Raw genomic sequence first — 18,885 nt, 5'->3', positions numbered from 1 at the left:
TGTATCACAACCAAGGCCAATAGAAACTGCACTAAGCTTGCAAAATTAAGATTTGAAAGGAGTCCAATTTTTCTGAGCCGCATAACCTATTCATCCCTACTCCGCAATGTTTTTCAACCAACCATATCTCCACCAAAATCTTAACTTCCAGTGTTGAATCTTCATTCCTACATAGAATTTCTGTGCATGTGGTTAAATTCAATTTCTCGTTAATTAACCAGCTCCTTAACTCTAACCAACGGTTTTAAAACCTGGAACAGAACATAGGATTGGCCTCCACTAATCCCAATTTGAATGGATTATGATTGGCCAAAACCCTTAAAAATGGAATCGGGAAGAAGCAAAGAAGAAAGAAATGGTGATAATTGAAGATCAAAACTATCAAAGGGCATTCATCACCGATTTCCTTCAAAATAGATTATGGAAATCGGCATTAATTGGAATTAATGTACGTGGGCTCCCCAACTAGTCAGCATTGATTTGCACTAGATTCAAGCAAACAATAGTCTTATAGTCATAACAATATGCTTGTACCTGAGGCCAACTGGATAGAAAGGATCAGCTGTGTGTGTGTGTGATTTTAAGTTTGAACTCTAAAATCCATCACTGTAAATTTCATTTTCAAATACAATTTTCTATTGCATCTCATATTGATTTTGGTACATTAAGGAAGAATAGCATAGCTGGTGACAAGCTACTACAACACATACTAATTACTAACTCCCCACCCTTATCCTTTTTACAATAGAAACCTAAAGAAACAAAAAGGCATTACCAGTTTGAGAAGTAAGCTTTCCTAAGATACAAACATCAGCTCCTCCCTCACCTATTCAGACTAGTGTACAAAAATGTTAAATGTACAATCAATCATCAACCCATAAAATGTTAGTTGAAGGAAAGTTTATAACTCACTCTCGAGTAACAGTTCAGCAGCAGCACCCATTGCCCCACATCCACCTCTTCCAAGCAGAGCCAGAGCAAGTTCCTCTTCATTCCATTGTTTCAATCCCTTGCTCAGTCTCTTTAAGACATCCACCTCCACCTCCAACACCCATGTTGGAGTGCATGCCACCATCAGGCTCACAAACCCGGACACATAGGCCCGCCAAGTGGCCAAATCACAACCAAGTGAAATCTTCCCATCAATCACGCTCGCCAAGAACTCCAAGTGAGCCCCGAGGATCTTTGGCCGCCACTTTGAGGCAGATGATTTTGAGTCCACACCCCAAGCAAATGTTCCACAAAGTACTGCAAAGTATGCCAGTGCATACCCTCTCAACATTGCCACCACCCCCCTAGACCCTACTTCCTGCTCTGATCCATGTGCAGATATAAACCAAGATGGCAGAGTTTCTTTGATCAAGGATTGGACCAGACTTGAGCCACCAGATAACCACACCAATGAAGCCCCTAGTGAAGCTGCAACCTTTACCCGAGTCATTGCTGTAGCAAGTGAAACCTGACCATATCTCATTCCATACTTGGTCTTCTTCAATTTCTCCATTCTCTCTTTCAATAGCCCATCGCCTGCTATTTCTCTCACAGACTGCATCAAAAGAGAGAGAATCTCTTCTGTTATGAACATAATATCTTTGACAGCCCGATACACTCTTAGGTAGAGGATCCCAGGGGCAACAGGGGAGAACCCTCCATGGAAATGGCCGAAGCCATGACCGAGAAGTGCCCCTACACCACAAGAGTTGGAGATAGGTGCAGCATTCAGGCCAAGTGTAGTGGTGAAGCAGCTCTTAAGGAGCTGAACCACTGCATCGCTATTATGGTGGAAGACCGTCCGAGATGCAGAGAAGACGAGGAAGTCACTCCAACGCCTGACTTTCTGGGCCCACAAAGAGGCTACAATTGGCATGCAAGGCCATGGGCAACCTGCTGCTAGGGTCTCTAAGGCTGGGCCAGCCAGGTTGAGGAAGCGTTCTGAGGCTCTATCAAGTTTAAAGATAATTGTGAAGCTCACAAAGGCAGCCAGGGGCAGCGGAAGTGTAGCTGGAGAGCTTCCTCCTGCCAGCCAAAAAGGAAAAATGTGTAAGAATGAATAACTAGTTAAACCATGATTATCCCAAAACAGAATTTGTTAAACCATAAAATATCCTCCAAAAGAATAGCACATTCTTATTCCTATTACCAGTTTGACAAAATATCTAATTTTCCAATACATACATATAAAAAGTACAAAAAGTAATGCTAAAAGTATTATAACAAAGAAAACGGAGCCATAATGTCTTTAATTGTCCAATTCCCAATCCGAGGATATCTTTTGGACATTTGCTGTATTTTGTCCAACCAACAACAAACAACAACAACCATAGCCTTATCCCAACTAAATGGGGTCGGCTACTTGGATCTGAAGAGGCCATGATAGAATAGAAATAAGAGAAGAAGGGAGTTAAAAAAAAAAAAGTACAAGGAAGTAAAAAAAGATAAAATAAAATTACTAAATGAAAAAGTCTAAGCAGTATTCAAAACAACATCCTAGGAACATCCCCCTACAAGAGGTCAGCTACACGGGTCCTTGTCCTCCACACAACTCTATCCGCGGTCATACTAGGATCGAGCCCTACCACTTGCATATCCCTTCTTACCACTTCTCCAATAGTCATTTTAGGCCTGCCCCTACCTCTTTTAGCTCCTTCAAACTGAATCAGGTCACTCTTCCTTACTGGTGCATCCATGGGTATCCGTTGGACATGACCCTACCACCTCAAGCGGCTCTCACGAAGCTTGTCCTAGATTGGTGCAACTCCCAGTTCGGTTCTAATACAATCATTCCTTACTCTATCTCTCCTGGTCTTGCCGCACACCCTCCTCAACATCCTCATCTCCGCCACACTCATCTTATCTATATTATCTATATTTAAGACTGTAAGTGGCTTGACATTTGTGCAGGTTCAAAGAAAGCCAGAGAAAAAGACACTGGATGATTCAAAATCCAAGCAATGTTCAGTGGATAAATTGATTCCAAGTCCACAACCATCTAATCTGAAGATCCACTTTAGACTGTTGGCTGTATCTTAACCAACCATTCAGAATAATATGATAGATTTGATGATTTGAATTCTGAGTTTGCCATGAAATTAGTTGATTAATACTTTTCAAATATTTTTACTTTCAACTTCTGATGTAGATCCCACGACTGACCAGAGGAAGAAGAACCAAGGCCCATCGAACCAGCTCCAGATAGACAAGAACTGGACCAGATCAAGCCAGCCCAGCAGGTCTTCTAGAAAGGCCAAGAAAAAGAGGCCAAAATACTGTTCACGTGAACAGTGTCACAGCCCATATGTGCCTTGTGTGGGGATGCTTTTTAGAAGATCTTGTGGGCCCATCAAGTGGACAAAGCTTCTATCCTAATGCTGCCATAGTTTAGTTTCTATTTTCAGTTTATATTAGGTAGTTTCTAATTTATATTAGTTTCTAATTTGGTTATCTTTGCATGTTTAGAAGGCTGAGTTATAAATCCTTCAGTAGTTTCTATTTTCACTAAGTTTCTAATTTCGATTAGTTGCTAAGTTTGTCAAGTTGCTATTTTTTTTTAAGTTTCTAATTTTGTAAGCTAGCCTACTTCATTAAATAGGCAGCCCCTTACTGTAATAGTTAGACAGAATTATTGAATGAAGTTTTGAGGCATTCTTGCACTCGATTATGGGAGTAAGACCCCAGTTCAACAGCTGGGATAGCTGTGGGTGAGGGACCCAGGGCTGAGAGAGCCCATCCCCCTACCCCCTTTTCTTCTATCTTCTCTTCTATCGCAATCGATCGTTTGTGCTGTTGTTTCTCTGTTGATCAATACAAGTGTAATCGAAGGCTACAATTAATCCCCAAACAATCCAAGTCTGTTGCTGCTGCTGCTGTACCCATCGATTGAAGACCTCTACTGCTCCTGCAAGTTGTCTCCCTATTGCAACATCAGAGTGGGATATCTCCACATTCCTTCATCAAAACCTGCAGAGTTTTGGAGCATCACCTCACTCCATCACCCCCTCCATTCGATTCCCACTTCTACCCCATTCCATTGGCTAGAATCCTCCATATTCACAAACCTTCTATTTTCCTTCCCCCTTCATAACTTCACTTCTGTCCAACAAAATTACACCAAACTTGCTGCAGATCACCTACTCCACAAAGCCTCCACCCGATCCTCATTGGAGCCCAAACAAAGAGCTGGTTTGTGAGATAACCCTTAACCTTCTATTTTGGTGTTGCTGCCATATCTTCCAATTCAATCATCAGAATCAAGTGAGACTTTCAGCAGAGCTTCTACTCCATAAAAGCACCAATCGACCTGAGTTTGATCCCTTTCCAATGGCAGGATTGGTTCTTATTTACTGAGTTACTAATTCTGATTTTGTTTTTAATTTGATGTTCTGCTGCAGCCTATCATCGATCCTACTGTAGAGTGGTTCTTAATTGAACCCCTTCTACATTAACTTCCCTCTCTTGCGGTGCTGCTTCTATTGTTAATCAAAAAATCAATTTTTAAGACATGCCATATTGTACGGACATAATAGACCCCCCCCCCCACCGAGACATCAATATGATGGTTAGAAACCAAAATCATGTGTCCAGGCCCCCTCATCAGATCGAGACCCTATCCAAAACATTTTATGCGTTCTAAAAAGTATCTTAATAAAATCTCAGTAATCTCAGATATTTTCAGCATGAATCCCAGCTGTCCTATGCAGGGTTTTAAAACAAGGAATCAGGATCCAAATTGGGACCAGATGATTTTGATCCAATTCCATTCAGGATCTGCCAGAATCAGCCAGATTCCACCAGAACCCTAGAAACCCCCTATTGGATTGTCCGCTACAGAACAGAAAGAATCAGGATCAGGATCGCCTGCTCCAGAAAGGTTATTCATTCCTACGTCATGCTGCATTGATATTTCCAAAGTACAGAGGCATGTCCTACAAATGCTGTTGAAGCAAAATGAATAACCTTTCTCATTTCTTCTTTCTTTTTTGGGGTGGCACTGCAGGAATATTCCAAAAACAAAAATTAAAAAATCGACTGAAAGTAACAAGACAACACCTGCAACAAGGCTTGGAACATCGACACCAGTGGCAGCCAGAATTCTTTTGATCTGTTCCTCAACATTTGAAAGATTGGCAGCCGGGCTTGGCCAATCAGTGCCATTCATAAAAGCAGGCTGCCAAACACCACGTGTTACTTCAGAGGAGAAGTAGCTCACAATTGTTGCCAGAGATGCAGGAAGATAATCACCTAGATCCTTCAACCCTGAGATAAAAGTTACAGAGATGTATGAGTAACAAGTCAACTCAAACCAAGCCCAGATGCCCAACCCTAACTATCTGGTCAGAATGGGTCAGCAACAATAGTATACAGTCAAGCAGAACTTCAAAACAATAAAACCACTTCCCAAAAAAACATGGTATCACACAGCTCGGCACCATTTAAGCATGCTTTATTTCCTGTTTAAGTAGTACATACTATGTTTCATCCTGTACACTGGGGAACTAATGACAGTGTATCATAGCATGCCAGTACAAAAACAAGGGCAGCTCAACATTGAGCAATGCTGCCTAGTGATGAGCTTTTCAAATTACCCTGTTGAATGAACTAAATCATCCTGCAAATCACATTTTATTTGTGCCCAATAAACAAAAAAGGAAAAGGACAATCCTTTCACGCTTAAACTCTTTCTTTCAATAATAAGAAAAAGGAGGACATTCACCAAAAAAAAATAAAAAGGAGGACGACAAAAGAAAAAGAAACAAAACACTGAACATTGCCATTTGATTTGCCTTCTTTGTCTTTAATGATACCTCAGTCGAGTGAACCACACGAACCGAAGAAGATCAGTTTTTAAGCTGCATAGATCAAATTGCATATAAAAAACAATTGCACTTAATTAAGAGCTGACCTGTAGCCAGTTCTCGGGGAGACAGTCTTCCATGGGAACAGGCTGTCAGAGCAGCATCAAGCACAAAGGGAACAGCTTCCAGGATATCCCATGCAGGTAACTTGGGTCTCAAAGAGGCATCTTCACTTCCAGGACCAGAAGAACTACTGCTTCCAGAAGCTACAGGAGCTAAAGACTGGCTTCCTCCTTTATTTATCTTTCTGAACATCATGCTTAGAAGTACATCAACAATCTGATGGACTGGGGTTCCATGAACAAGACCAGAGAGGGTTGAAGCAATACAAGCTTGGTGTTGACGGTACCATAGTTTCAATTTTGGAAATGATTCCAAAAAAATGGGTTGTGTAGATGACGGACTAGTAATTGTTGCCAGTCTCCTGCTTCTATTTCGATCCTTGAGTGTGTTCCCAGAAGATACCAATTGGGAGTTCCGCACCAATAGCAAATATTCAGGAGTAAGTTGGGACCCAACTGGGGGCACATCTCCCACGACATGTTCGAGAGGTGGATGATTAAACCTCCACAGCCTCAATAGAAGAATAAATGCATTTGAGAATACTGAATGGGCAGAGATTTCTTCCCCAGTTGTGAGAGTCCATGAGACATTGGGTACACTTGACCCAAAAACTTCACAGATTGGCATCAACGCACCAGCAAGCTGTGGAACCTGATGTGACATGTAAAAGAAAAGAAAAAGTGAAACATCAATCTATAGCTGTCACAAAGATTCACTATGTATATTCTGTTACTGTATCATTCCTTTTCTTTGCTTTCCTTCTTTTCCTTTTATTCAGTAAAATTGCCAGAACCATCAACCATAGTTGTTAAGGCATTGCCTGGGCATCGTGCCTTGATGCCCAAGGGTGACCAGGCACCTATACCTAGATGATGAAGGAAATATACCTGTAATATGGAAAACAGGCCTGGGAAATGAAAAAAATACTTGGACTATGGAAAATATATCATGTAATATGGCACTCACCTTGACTTGCCTTGGGACCATGACAACTATGCTAATCAATTCATTATCATTGGTGGGACACCTCTAGGATGGGGCAAAGCCCAAAATCATACCTCAAGGGCACAGGCACATGCATCACCAGGATGTGAATCTTTAACTTCATTAATGGTGTAATTCCTTATAAATTGCAAATTCTTTTTCTTTTCCTTGCTAAAGTAGAGCAAAATGTACTAGAGAAAATTTTGACAAGCAAACTCCTATGTAAAACATATGTTCATTTTTCTACAGACCTATTCAAATGGGAGGTCTATGCCACCCTCTTGAGCTCCCTAGCCACATGCATATATAATTGTGAATGCATCACCTCAATAAGGTGAGAGGATACCTTGATGACATAAGTCCAATAAAGGCATGTTACCTAACACAGTGAATTGCAGTATTTGTTTCCCTCACTTAAGTAAAAGAATATTTGTCCTACAACTATTGAATGGTGAAAGAGGATCCATTTAGCCAACCCGTTAGTTAGGATAAGGTTTCACCGAGTTGAGAATTTTTTTTTTTTTTTGGGTGGCGGTTGAGTTGGTGCATTTACTTTATATTGCCATGAGTTCAGAGAGAGAGGTATGGGGGTTGGCAAAGATGAACCTACCAAGCCATGCAATGAGAAAATTTGAACACAATCAACCGATGCTATTCCAATAAGAAGAACATTCAGCATTGGAGCACAACGTACTAAATGACTTTCATTCCCAGAAAAATCTACTGGAACAGGAGGTGACAGCAATCTTATGACAAACTGAACAGTGTGTTCCTGCAAGAAAAGAAAACAACACCTACTTGTAACAGTCATACAAAAGTCAAACACCACCACCCCCTTCAAATACAAAAAAAAAAAAGATTTCTGTCTCTATTCCGTTAAGAAAGCCAAAAGAGAAGCAAACTATTGAGCTGGAGTAAAAGCCATCTCTCGAGTTAAAAACATTTATTAACCAAGAATGACAAGTGTGTCAATACCTGAATATTCCAACCACGAATTAGCGATGCCCCACAAAGAATGGTAGCAGCAGATATCTTCTCATCATCTGATCCATTGATTGCAATCCCAAATATCTTCTCAAGTTCTGCTAAGCTTCCATCAAATCCATAAGCTTAAATTTAGTGGCTTTACCCCTGGGTAAATTTGCAAAATAAAAAATAAAAAAAATCCGATACCTAGCTTCAGGAAAGAAACATGGTGCTACTGAAGACCAGGAACTCATCTAATCTCACAGGGAAGTTATAACGAAAAAATGTGAACCCCACACATGTTTTGTTTTCAGCCACCCATTGTGGTACACATGCAGCAAAAATTGACCTACTTAACTTACCCAAACAATCTGGTACATGAACTTTAGTCCTTCAGAACATTCACCATGCATTTTATTTTTCAGAGGCAAGATTATACAGAAGAATTGAAGGATTATTAATGAGATAGCCAGATTTAATCAACCTATAGCCTAAGACATTTCCTAGAAGGTATTCATGGGATTGGGACTTTGCTCCACTGAATGTGAGCCACACAGATGAGACAATTTTTAAGTTTTAATGATATCTGGAATCCAAATAGGAAAAAGAAACCATGAGCAATACAAATTAGTGGAGCAAAGTCATATTTGATGGATGCATGCTCATCAGCTCATTACAGATGGATATGAGAATATAAGATTGTAAAGTCCAGGGTTAGATGTGAGCTTGTGAAGATAGCTTCCCAGGAGTAGAAGCTTCTGAAGGTTTCCACAAGTAGAATAGAACTATTGAATAATGTTTAAGGGGACAAATGCCAGCATACCTTGAAGCAGGAGCTGCAACCAAAGCATTTATCATTGATGGAGTCAGTGGGGCCCCCTTCATCAATGATGACCAACCAGGCACTTGGCCAGGCATACCATGAGGTATTTGGTTGATCCGTCCATTCACGTAACCCGGCCAAAAATATGCTGATGTGTCCAGTAGGTTTCTGGCAATACAGGCCTCAACTATTAAATGCCGCAAATTTCCCGCTGCAAGCAAACGTCTAAGGTATATCAGATGACAGAACCTCAAACATATTAGAAAGACAAATACCAAGACCAGCAGAATAGTAGAATATAGAGACAGCTGAGAAACTATTATGGAGAAAAGAAAATTGGAAGAGCAAATCTTGATAGGGAAGACTATGCCACTGGGAGAAAGACCACAGTATACCAATAGCATTCCAGGATGCATGGCACACACAATCTACTGTTCAATGTATCCCCCCAAAAGTTGATGGTTGCCATCATCCAATAAGGTTCATTTTATCATGAGAGACTAGGTAAGACACATTGAGGGGTGAGTCCCACTCCATGCACATATGCCACAAGTATTGCAATCACTTGGTAGCTTGTACCACCCCCATAGAAAAGATCATCATTTAATCATTACTCTGATGCTGAAAGAGAAGCATGTTACTTACAGCAATTCATTGGCATGTCATTCATGTTAATGCACTCAAAATATCCGCTCCCAACAGTGAGGCCTGAAACAAACGTAATGGCTTTTGCAGCAGCCTGGTTTGCTACAGAAATAACAGATTGAGGTGGGGTCAATACGCCCTCATAATCACCCAATATCTGTAAGCTGGATATCAAATCCTTCCGACGCTTCCCTCCAACCTGTTTTTCTTTCCATTGATTGGTGGGAGTACGTTCTGCTTCATCAATTAATGCAAGTTCCTCATCCTCAATGAGATCGACAACCACAAGAGTTGTAATACACAGTAAAATGCATAAGCGAGTGTCCGTTCGAGGGACAGGACCCTCAATGGGGTCCCTTTCCTAACGGCAATAAAAAAAACAATGAAAGTGAATCAGTTTCTACAGCTCGGAAAGAAATAGAGGAAGCTCCCAAGGAGCATAAGAAAATGACCAATAGATTTACAGCTGGCAAAAATCTAGCCCAACAAATCTGAGTCCAGGTTGGACAACGTGACAAGTCTCGGGATATTTCTTCAGCCTGGACACAGTCTGAACCTGGATTTTCCAACCAAAAAAATGTCCATGTTTGACCAGTTCCAATCAGGGTTCTTCATGTCCAAACTAGATTGTCAAAAATGTTATTTCAACTCATCTTTGATTCCCACATAGCATTGTTGTTGAGTATAATTATGAGCAAAAATTAATATCAAAATATGCTATTTATAATATTTGAACTCAAAACCTAATAGATTAAATGTCATAACTCTTAACAGATTAAGTTAATTTTGAAGAAACCAAGTAAATTTGTCTGAATTGCACATCCTGGAACCCTACCCGGTCTTCAATATGGACACAGTATTCTAGTCTGAACCCAGATTTCTGACAAGATATTCATGTCATGACCCAGTTTTTACTGGGTTGAAAAGGCAGTAAAAATTTGTCACCCCCAAAATCCAATCGGAGTTAGGTCACACAAGGATTGAGCATACCCTAATTTATGTGATGGTAAGGGGCCACTTTGATTGAGCACATCCAAAGTAATACGAGGACACATATAACCACCAAATTCAAGACCATGAGCCATTACTGTTTACTTTATAGCTTTCTAACAGTTTTAACTTTAGGGTAAAATCACATGGTTAAGATCCCCTAATTAGTTTCATTTTCCCTATACATTCAGAAAAGCCCAAGAAATCAACCATCCACCAGCTTTTCTATAATTAAGGGCAGAAGTGTACTATAAAGCGATAAAGCATCAGCTTGTACTTCCAAGTAAGCATCTCAATGAAAACCCAGGTAAAAAAAGGTCTGCAGTTTATGGAGTTAAAATTTATCCTGCTTGTAAGATAGTCCTACCCTTTGAACAAGCCGAAGAGCTGCAATCCAAAGACCTAAGAAGACATCATGCCAGGTGTTACCATTAACTGCTTGAAGAGATTTTACCAAACCTGCATGAACCAAGACCATTAATTCTCCATCCATGATGGACAATAGCAGTTAAATCTGGAATTCAACAGAGAAGCGAAAGCAACACATTCATGGTACTGAACTACAAGAAATTCAGAATACCGGCAAGAGTATCCATTGCACTTGTTGCAGTGACTTGGTACCCATCCATTGCATCTTCCAGAATCAGATCAATAGGAAGCCAAAGTGCAGACCGACTAGCACCGTAACACTGACCAGCACAAGAAGTAAGAGACCCAGGAGCCAAAACTGCATGGAATTCTTGCTGTGAACTGGTTTTGCATTTCCGGGACAAGAGTTTATGTTTATCTGATATCAACTGCTGCAGAGCCTCTGGAGATAATATTTTTGAATTCCTGAGCGCTGATGAGTTTTCTGCAAGCAGTCTTAACCGCTCAATGAAATCTCCCCAATGTGATGGCCTAAGAAGGTTGGAAGGGTGTAAAGAGTCAAAACAACTATCAATTAAACCCTAGAAGCACTGATAAACCCATGCTGGGATTATTTATTAAATTTCCAAATAAATTATATGTATGAATAAGACATACACAATTAACAATAGATTGAGTTCATTCTTTTGAAGAGATGCGAAAACAAAAAGGGTACCTTTAGGACCAGTGAATCTTACCACCATGGATTTCACTATTTCTCGTAGGTTCCATAATTTTTGGAATTCTATGCATTTTAATTCACCCAAAAAAAAAAAAAAAAGATTGACAACAAACAGCAGAGAGACTGTATGACAGATATAAAAGCCCTTACATGTTTTGGCACGCCAAGTAAAGGAGCTTGGAAGTTACTTCATTTTGCAGAAATTGCCCAATTAGCTCAATAGCCATAACCATATTCATCTTGTGAAGCCTCTCACAATGTTCGGTTCTCTTCCCATCAAAGCTATCATGATCATCCATTTCCATATCTTTTGGCCTAGTTGCCCATCTGGGTTCCTTTTCTGAGGTCAGTTCCAGCAACATTTCATCATCTAATGTTGCATCAAGCAACTGCCATACAACTGAAAAAACAAACTCAACTGCAAGGACCCCTGGTTCATACGCTTGAAGACTAAAAATCTGGGAAAGATGAAGAACATCATCCACGGATTTCAAGATCCTGCATAACAAAGATAGGTTAGAAATAGCTGTAGTTTAACAGTAATAATAGCATTAATTTGAAGGATAACTTCATACAATGTTACACCCATACAGAGTTAGCAAAGAATGTGAGAAAAAGTTGGTCAAGGGTGAAATAAACTGTGAATCGCACATCATCACCAGAAATTAGGTGTGACAGCAGGAGCATAGATTTTCTCTGTCCTCAATAAGGTTACTTGTATGTTTATTTCATTCTAGCCAGTAGTGGCAAGGATACTACATTCTTTCAGGGGTTAGTTGCATGTACCTCTCAGAATTAAGCTATTTGAATTTCTCTATCCTCTAGGAGTTGTGCTCCAACCTTAAGGATAAGTATACTCTGTAGGTACTTTTAAAATGGAACCCTCTTTCCGCTTTTCAGTTTATGAGTTCGATAACTCAGCCAATTTTTAATATATTTCTTCCCTCGCGGCCTCACCATCTTTTTTTTTAGGAGAAACATTAGCACGTCATTGTTCCTTCCCTCATCATATTCATTGTTGCCATCATCAGCAGCAGCAGAAAATCATTACAAGAGCTTTGTCAAAACTACTTAGCGTTGCCAAGAGGAATCCTCCTTTACCTTTCCATTCTATTCAGGGTCATAATGCTTGCACTATGACTCATAAAGCCATGTAAAGCTACAACTGCCCTCTTAAGAGAAGATATGGCAATATGGATTATCTTCCCAGGCAGCTAAAAGAATCAGTTAACAATAAAATTATAAAGATATCATAAGTCTTTTAGTTAGAACTTTGCCTTTTCAATCCAATTGCTCATCCTATTCCATCTTTCATCTTTTCTGTGAAACTAAAACTGACTGTGAGCAGCATAAGCTCAACTGTGTTACTTGCATCCATAACGAGAGCACACAGCAGAAACCAATTAAACGGTTTCTTGCTGGATCAATATTTTCCTATCTTAGTTGATTTTTCACGAGAAAGTCTGCTGGTTGAGTTAGAGAGAAATTATTCTTTTCTCCCCATTTGCCAGATCTCCATTCTGATTAGGAATCTGTGATTGTTTAAACAGACTTTGATTCTGTTCAGGGGTCTTAATCTTTTTCCAGAGTGATTCTTCTGGGAAGCAGTAATTTGATTCTTAACGGTCATATTTACAGTAGATGAATATTACTCCAAGTAAACCCCACAAAAAATGAAGAAATGATTCTTAGGATTGCGAAGCAAAAGCTTTTCAATTTTGAAAAGCTGCCCCCAAAGGAGCGAAAAAAAATGAAAAGAGTCATTCCAGATAACCATTTTTTTGTGTCAAACACCGTTTCAACCAGATTCAACCTGAAGAATACAAACCCCACAGAATCACTCTGGAAAGTGATAGCAACTGCGATACTGACCAAGCTGATCTTTCCTATGCTAGTTTTTCCCAAGGGGAGTATTGGAAAACCTAAGTATAGGGTTCTGGGTGTAGCAGGAAAAGAAATCGCTCGGGTAATGGACTATGAAATGACATGACAGGTTGAACTTCAAATTCCAAGCTGCCAGTGTCAAGTGTCAATAAATACAGAACTGATGACTGACTTTCCCAACTTCTAGCAACATGTATTAAAAAAAATCTGGTTCCCTAACATAAGTCCTATTTAATAGAAGTTTTTGAAGCTGCATCAGATGCAAAGAGGAGGCGGAGTAAAGAGCAGGATTGTCATGGTGCCATGGGGTAGGGGGAAAATAAAGGGGAAGTGAGAGTAATGAATGGCATAACAGCAACCATTATTTTGATTAATACATGGAAAGAACAAGGTGACCATTTGATATACGTAGAGAAGGTCAATAGACGAGCTGGGTTACTACGATAATGTGTGTAGGAGAGATGGAAAGAAGTGAAACATATGGAACGTAAAACATCCACTTGCGGATAAAACCAACTTAATCCATACACAAGGATTGGTAACGAGGAGAGACGCAAGTGAAATTGTCTAGCAACAAGAGATCGAGATGTCTGATTACCTCAAAATTAAAGGTATTTATATTCGAAAACAGTAAAAATAAGTAGAAGAAGAAGAAGAAAAACTCACTTTTGAAAATTCTGTCCGTTAATTTGAGATGAATATGAAAAAGCATGTCTCTTGAGGAGTTCCATGTAAATCCTGTATGCTGCTGGCCGGTACTGTCGACTTGGTATCACCCTGCATAAAGAGAAGAGTTTCACAGGATTTAGCCAACTTTTCATACAAAAGATGAGAACTTTAATGTAGACTCCTCTTGATCTCATCCCTGATTTCATTCACACCAAAACACAAACACAACACTTCCTACACAGCAATCAAACTAGAACAGAGAGAAGAAGAAGAAGAAGAAGGAACCTCAGACCTGTGAGAGAGAAGAGCTAGAACCAGCATCGGCGGCACTATATTCATTGCCAACGCCTTCTCGAGAATCTTCCATGTGATTGGAACGTTGTTTTCCCAACAAATGTAAGAAATCAGTAGATGCGCGACCTCCGTGGAAGGCAGAGAAACACCTGCGGAATTGAGACACGAAGACACCTGGATAGCCCAAAGCAGAGGATCACCACCCTTCTCCTGCGCAACCTTCGTGAGCTCTACAACACTATCCCACAGGATCGTTTGCGTCTGTGTCTCCACGAAAACAGCCATTTCTCATCTCACGAGCAGATCGCTCTCCAAGAAGATTCTCATGGAGCAGTCGTCGAAGACAGACATTAAAGAGGACAACAAGGCGAAGGCGAACTTCTCCCCGTAACCCAGCGGAGAACTTTCAATTTCTGCTTGGCAAAGGCTTTTATAGACGGTTTAGCACTCCAGTCCACAAGAGTATCTCCGAGTGACCCACCTACTTGGGCCTTGTGGATTGCTCACGTGCCAAATTCCTTACTTATTTACATTTACTCATGTTTTTATCGAATCTTTTTCTCATTATAGGTTTTGAATGTAAGATTTTATTAGGTTTAAACTCGAAAACAAATCGATTTAAATCAGTATTAGCCCGATACAAAAATATCGAAATCATATCGTATTGGACCAAAACTAATCGAAAACCGAAATTTCTTAATGGTTTGGTTTTGATTTCACACATTTTCAAATCGAAACTGATTCAACTTGATTGAACTGACCATTTGACACCCCTAACTGAATCAATTAAAAAACTGATTAATCCTAGCAATCTATATACACTTTCTAATGTTTTATAATGGACTTGTTTTTTGGTAGAAAGAGAAGAAATACTATTATGTATTATGATAACGTGTAAGAAACTAGGTACTCGTTTGATAATCTTACTGTTGTTTCTGTGCTGAAACTGTGCTGAGAAACAACAGAACAATTTTTTTTTAAATTGTGCTGAGAAACCGCATTTGACACGCTTGGTAAACCTGTTCTGAAAATTTGTTCCTAAGAGACTCCCTTTGTTGCTTCCCCCCCCCCCCCCCCCCACCCCCCTCTTATGTTGCAGATGATGTTTTGATTTTACTGGATGCACAAAGGATTCTTTGAGCATAGGATTGGATATAATGAGTTTGTATGGGAGGGCATTGGGTCAATTGGTAAACAAGTCGAAAAGCTGATTTATCTTTAAAATTGAAAGGATTCTCATGCTCGAGTGACTATCATGGATTTTCTCATGTGCTTGAGTAGGATATGCCAATCCCTATATTGGGCTGCTCTGCACTAAAGCAGTTTGAAGGAGTTGGCCGTTGGTAGAAAGAAACAAAAGGAAAAATAGCTTGGATTGACATCAAAATAACAGAATTGGGTAGGTTGGAGGACGAGAACTGAGAGTGGTTAGGTCAATTCCTCCAGATTTTGCGATCATATGACATTTGGGGTTTTTAGGGTTTGGGGTTGGAAGTGAGTGATGGAGGAAGAGAAATAACGAAGAAGAGAAGAATAGGAAGAGGGAGCAGCAACGGTTCCGTCGGTTGTAAAGAAGACGATGGAACAACAGAGCTTCAACTTCCACCTCAGAGACGAGAGACGAGCTTCGTCTAGCCTAGAAATGGAGTCGCTTGTGCCAAATCCACCCAGATTTTGGAGAGTTGCAGAGAGAATTCAACGGAGGTTGAGGTTGAGCTTGAGAGGAGGGTTTGAGAGAGAGCGTGTTTCATTGTTGCTCCAGATTTTGGATAGTTTTATAGGGCACAGTTTTTACAACTTGTGCCCAGAAACATCAGAACATGTATTTGATGTTCTGTCAAAACTCTTCTACAGATCATAAATTTTGATTTTTATTCCCAAAAACACTCAACAAAACCACTCCGTTATCAAGCGTTATTTAGGATGTTTTCTCGTTTCTCGGAACAGAAAAACACCAAAAACTGTTCCCCGTAAAGTTATCGAGCGGGGTTTAGGATGTGAAAGAAATCATTTCCACAATCCAAGGATTGGAAATAGGCCAAATAGTCGTACACGTCAACGACAAGGCCTCCTCACTAAGGAGTCATCAATTCTATTTTGCTTCTTTGGAACATAACTAAAAACACAAGTCCTGAAAGATAACTGCAGAATATCTTCCAAAATAGACTTAACCACCATAGGAGATCCACCACACCCATGTAAGAGATAGTTGATGATGCCCTTGTTATCAAATTCCACCATTAATTATGTTACTAAAACCCATCAAACTAGCCTCAATAGTGTTGATTGGATAGACCATACTTCCCCAACCATTATATCATCAAGCAACATAGGTTGAGAAACCGCAAGCACAGGGTTGTTGTGTGAATCTCTAATAACATAGCCAAGACCACCCTTCCCATCAAAAAGCTAGAAGGCTTGCACCACAACTAATACGAACATAATCAGAGGTAGAGTCATCCCATCTATGCATATCCGGTACATTTTCGTCCACCGAATGATGACTAACCATGGAGGGGATAGAATTCTGGAACTCCTCAAATGCTTTTGTAGCTATCCGAATAACCACCATAGGACCCCTTGTCACAGCCCAAAACATTATCACACCTCTCCAACCAGATATGCCATAGTATAAAAAAGGTCAAAGTTGACAAACACCGGTCTTGTTGCTTCCCCTTATTAAAAAATAATTTCCAATCTAACAGGAAATTAAAAAGATGATGATGAATTGTACCCGAGAAGTTGTAGCCCACAGGACTGCCAAACCAAACTGTTTTAGCGAAGTCACACTCTAATAAAATATGGAAAACAGTTTCAAACTCACCACACCGAGAGCAGGTTGCATCAACTAGGACCCTTCTATGTTGGAATGCCTCTCCTGTAGCAAGACCACCCGCACAATTCCTCCATAAAAATTGTTGAATTTTTAGAAGAGTCCTGCAATTCCAAACCCCCTTCCACACATCATGAAGCACAATAGAATAAATCAAAGCCGTTGAAGTTGTTGGGCACTGTAATTCCTCTTCCATCCTTTTATTGGCCAATACATGATGGGTGCTCTTCATCGGAAAAACCCTGACCGAGAATCCATCCAAACAAGCTTATCATCTTGTGGGAAAATTCTCAAATTTATCTTCAAAATACGTTGCACAGATTCAAGGAAAAAATAAACATCCAGAAGATCTATGCCACATCATCGAATTTTGGAATAAATTTACATCATAGAAATTATGTTTTTATTTTTTAAATCACAATTTGAGCATAGATGCCGTGATTCAAATCCAACGCATCAAGATTTTTGGGCTTCAAAAATAGATCCGTTGAAACCGAACTGGGCCAAAAAATATTGACTCGAAACCATAATAAAAACCAAACCAAAATCAATAAAAACCATTTATTAATTAGTTTTGATCTTTTTTATGAGAAAATAAAATATATTAAAAGACTACTTAGAAATAATGCACATGGATTGAGTTAAGTGAGCAGATTTAACTAGATTGCTAGCTACTGCAATACAAAAAGAATCTCCCTTAGAAGTATAGTAGATATCAGGACCTAGGTCGTTTATGTACAAAAGGTCTTTAAAAAGAGACCCTGGCCAAGGATTAGAAGTTGGAAATGGAAGAAGATCAGCAATTTGATGATTTGAACACCACATTTCTTTAAGCTTCAACCCCAAATTCCTTGAAAGGTCAAGTCTTGTTCTAATACTGATCACCTGAGGATCTATACCACTGAAATTCTTAATAAAGCTTGTGGCAAGCAAAAGGAATCTACTAGCAAAAAGATAACGGACAATCTCACCGAGGTTACTCCAAGTTGCTGGTATCCTGCACAGATTAAAATAGGATAATTGAAATACGGAAGACAAGAAAAGTTAGATAAACCTACCTCATCTTTATTACCCAAGCGCTCAATACAGAAATTTTCCAATGATGAATGCGACAAACATTCAGTTCTTAGCCCCAACGGTCTAGCAACCCAGATGTGTTTAGTCCAGTCACATGAAAGGAATAAGTGCTAGTAGGATTCGGCACAACTTCCACATAAAGCATAAGCAGGATCGACCTAAAGCCACTTGGAAATGATCGCCTTAATTGGAAGACCTGCATTTAACAGTCGCCAGAAGAAAATTTTAAATTTAAAATAAATTTTAAATTTTCAAAAAAATTTCCACCAAGAGAATCGAAAAGAGTTATTATTGAAATCAAAAGAAAGTAACGATTTAACTGCTAATTTAATATTACATTTGTCATTCTTGGCCAAAGTACACCACCATCTGTCATCTATCAAGAACAAGTTAATCTTATAAATATGAGAAGACTGATTTTTATGCTTCGCACTTTAAACCGAACCAACTTATTGAACCCAAATCGATTAATACCCTCACTTGCAAGTTACACTCTATACCTCTCCACAAAAATTGTGCCCTCAACCTGCAGTGTGATACAAATTGGTCGACCGTCTAGGATTGCCCGTCCATAAAAATTGCTCTCTGTTTTAAAATATTAAAATGGAGCTTGAAATACTTTTATCCTTTCTTCTATCTCTCACGGATGCGATTTCAATAAAGCTAAAGTTAGTTAGCTTTTTTAAAATTATCAGAGAGACGGCTTGGTGGATTA

At 39.6% G+C, this 18,885-nt stretch overlaps 1 protein-coding gene across 1 annotated transcript; it reads right to left on the bottom strand.

Annotated features, from left to right (window-relative positions):
* Positions 1-738: 738 nt before the first annotated feature.
* Positions 739-14,661, bottom strand: LOC122667897 (mediator of RNA polymerase II transcription subunit 33A-like). Its single transcript, XM_043864372.1, has 12 exons — positions 14,259-14,661; positions 13,964-14,074; positions 11,564-11,911; positions 10,904-11,223; positions 10,691-10,782; positions 9,334-9,694; positions 8,689-8,899; positions 7,875-7,989; positions 7,510-7,671; positions 5,900-6,566; positions 5,047-5,253; positions 739-2,016 (listed from the first exon to the last, which is right to left on the bottom strand). The coding sequence occupies exons 1-12, from the start codon at positions 14,543-14,545 to the stop codon at positions 902-904; spliced, it is 3,996 nt and encodes a 1,331-aa protein (XP_043720307.1). The 5' UTR covers positions 14,546-14,661; the 3' UTR covers positions 739-901.
* Positions 14,662-18,885: the final 4,224 nt, after the last annotated feature.

Source organism: Telopea speciosissima, chromosome 7 (assembly GCF_018873765.1).
Source record: "Telopea speciosissima isolate NSW1024214 ecotype Mountain lineage chromosome 7, Tspe_v1, whole genome shotgun sequence".
NCBI lineage: Eukaryota > Viridiplantae > Streptophyta > Magnoliopsida > Proteales > Proteaceae > Telopea > Telopea speciosissima.
This window is presented reverse-complemented; position numbering and strand designations above follow the sequence as displayed.

Bases quoted from the DNA above. Each gene is read 5' to 3' on its own strand.
- LOC122667897 (XM_043864372.1), bottom strand. From the start codon at position 14,545: ATGGCTGTTTTCGTGGAGACACAGACGCAAACGATCCTGTGGGATAGT. The intron at 7,672-7,874 runs GTATTGACACAC...CTTTTCTTGCAG, and splicing joins TTCGTGGTTGGAATATTCAG to GAACACACTGTTCAGTTTGT. The intron at 5,254-5,899 runs GTCAGCTCTTAA...CTTTTATCTCAG, and splicing joins TCCCCGAGAACTGGCTACAG to GGTTGAAGGATCTAGGTGAT.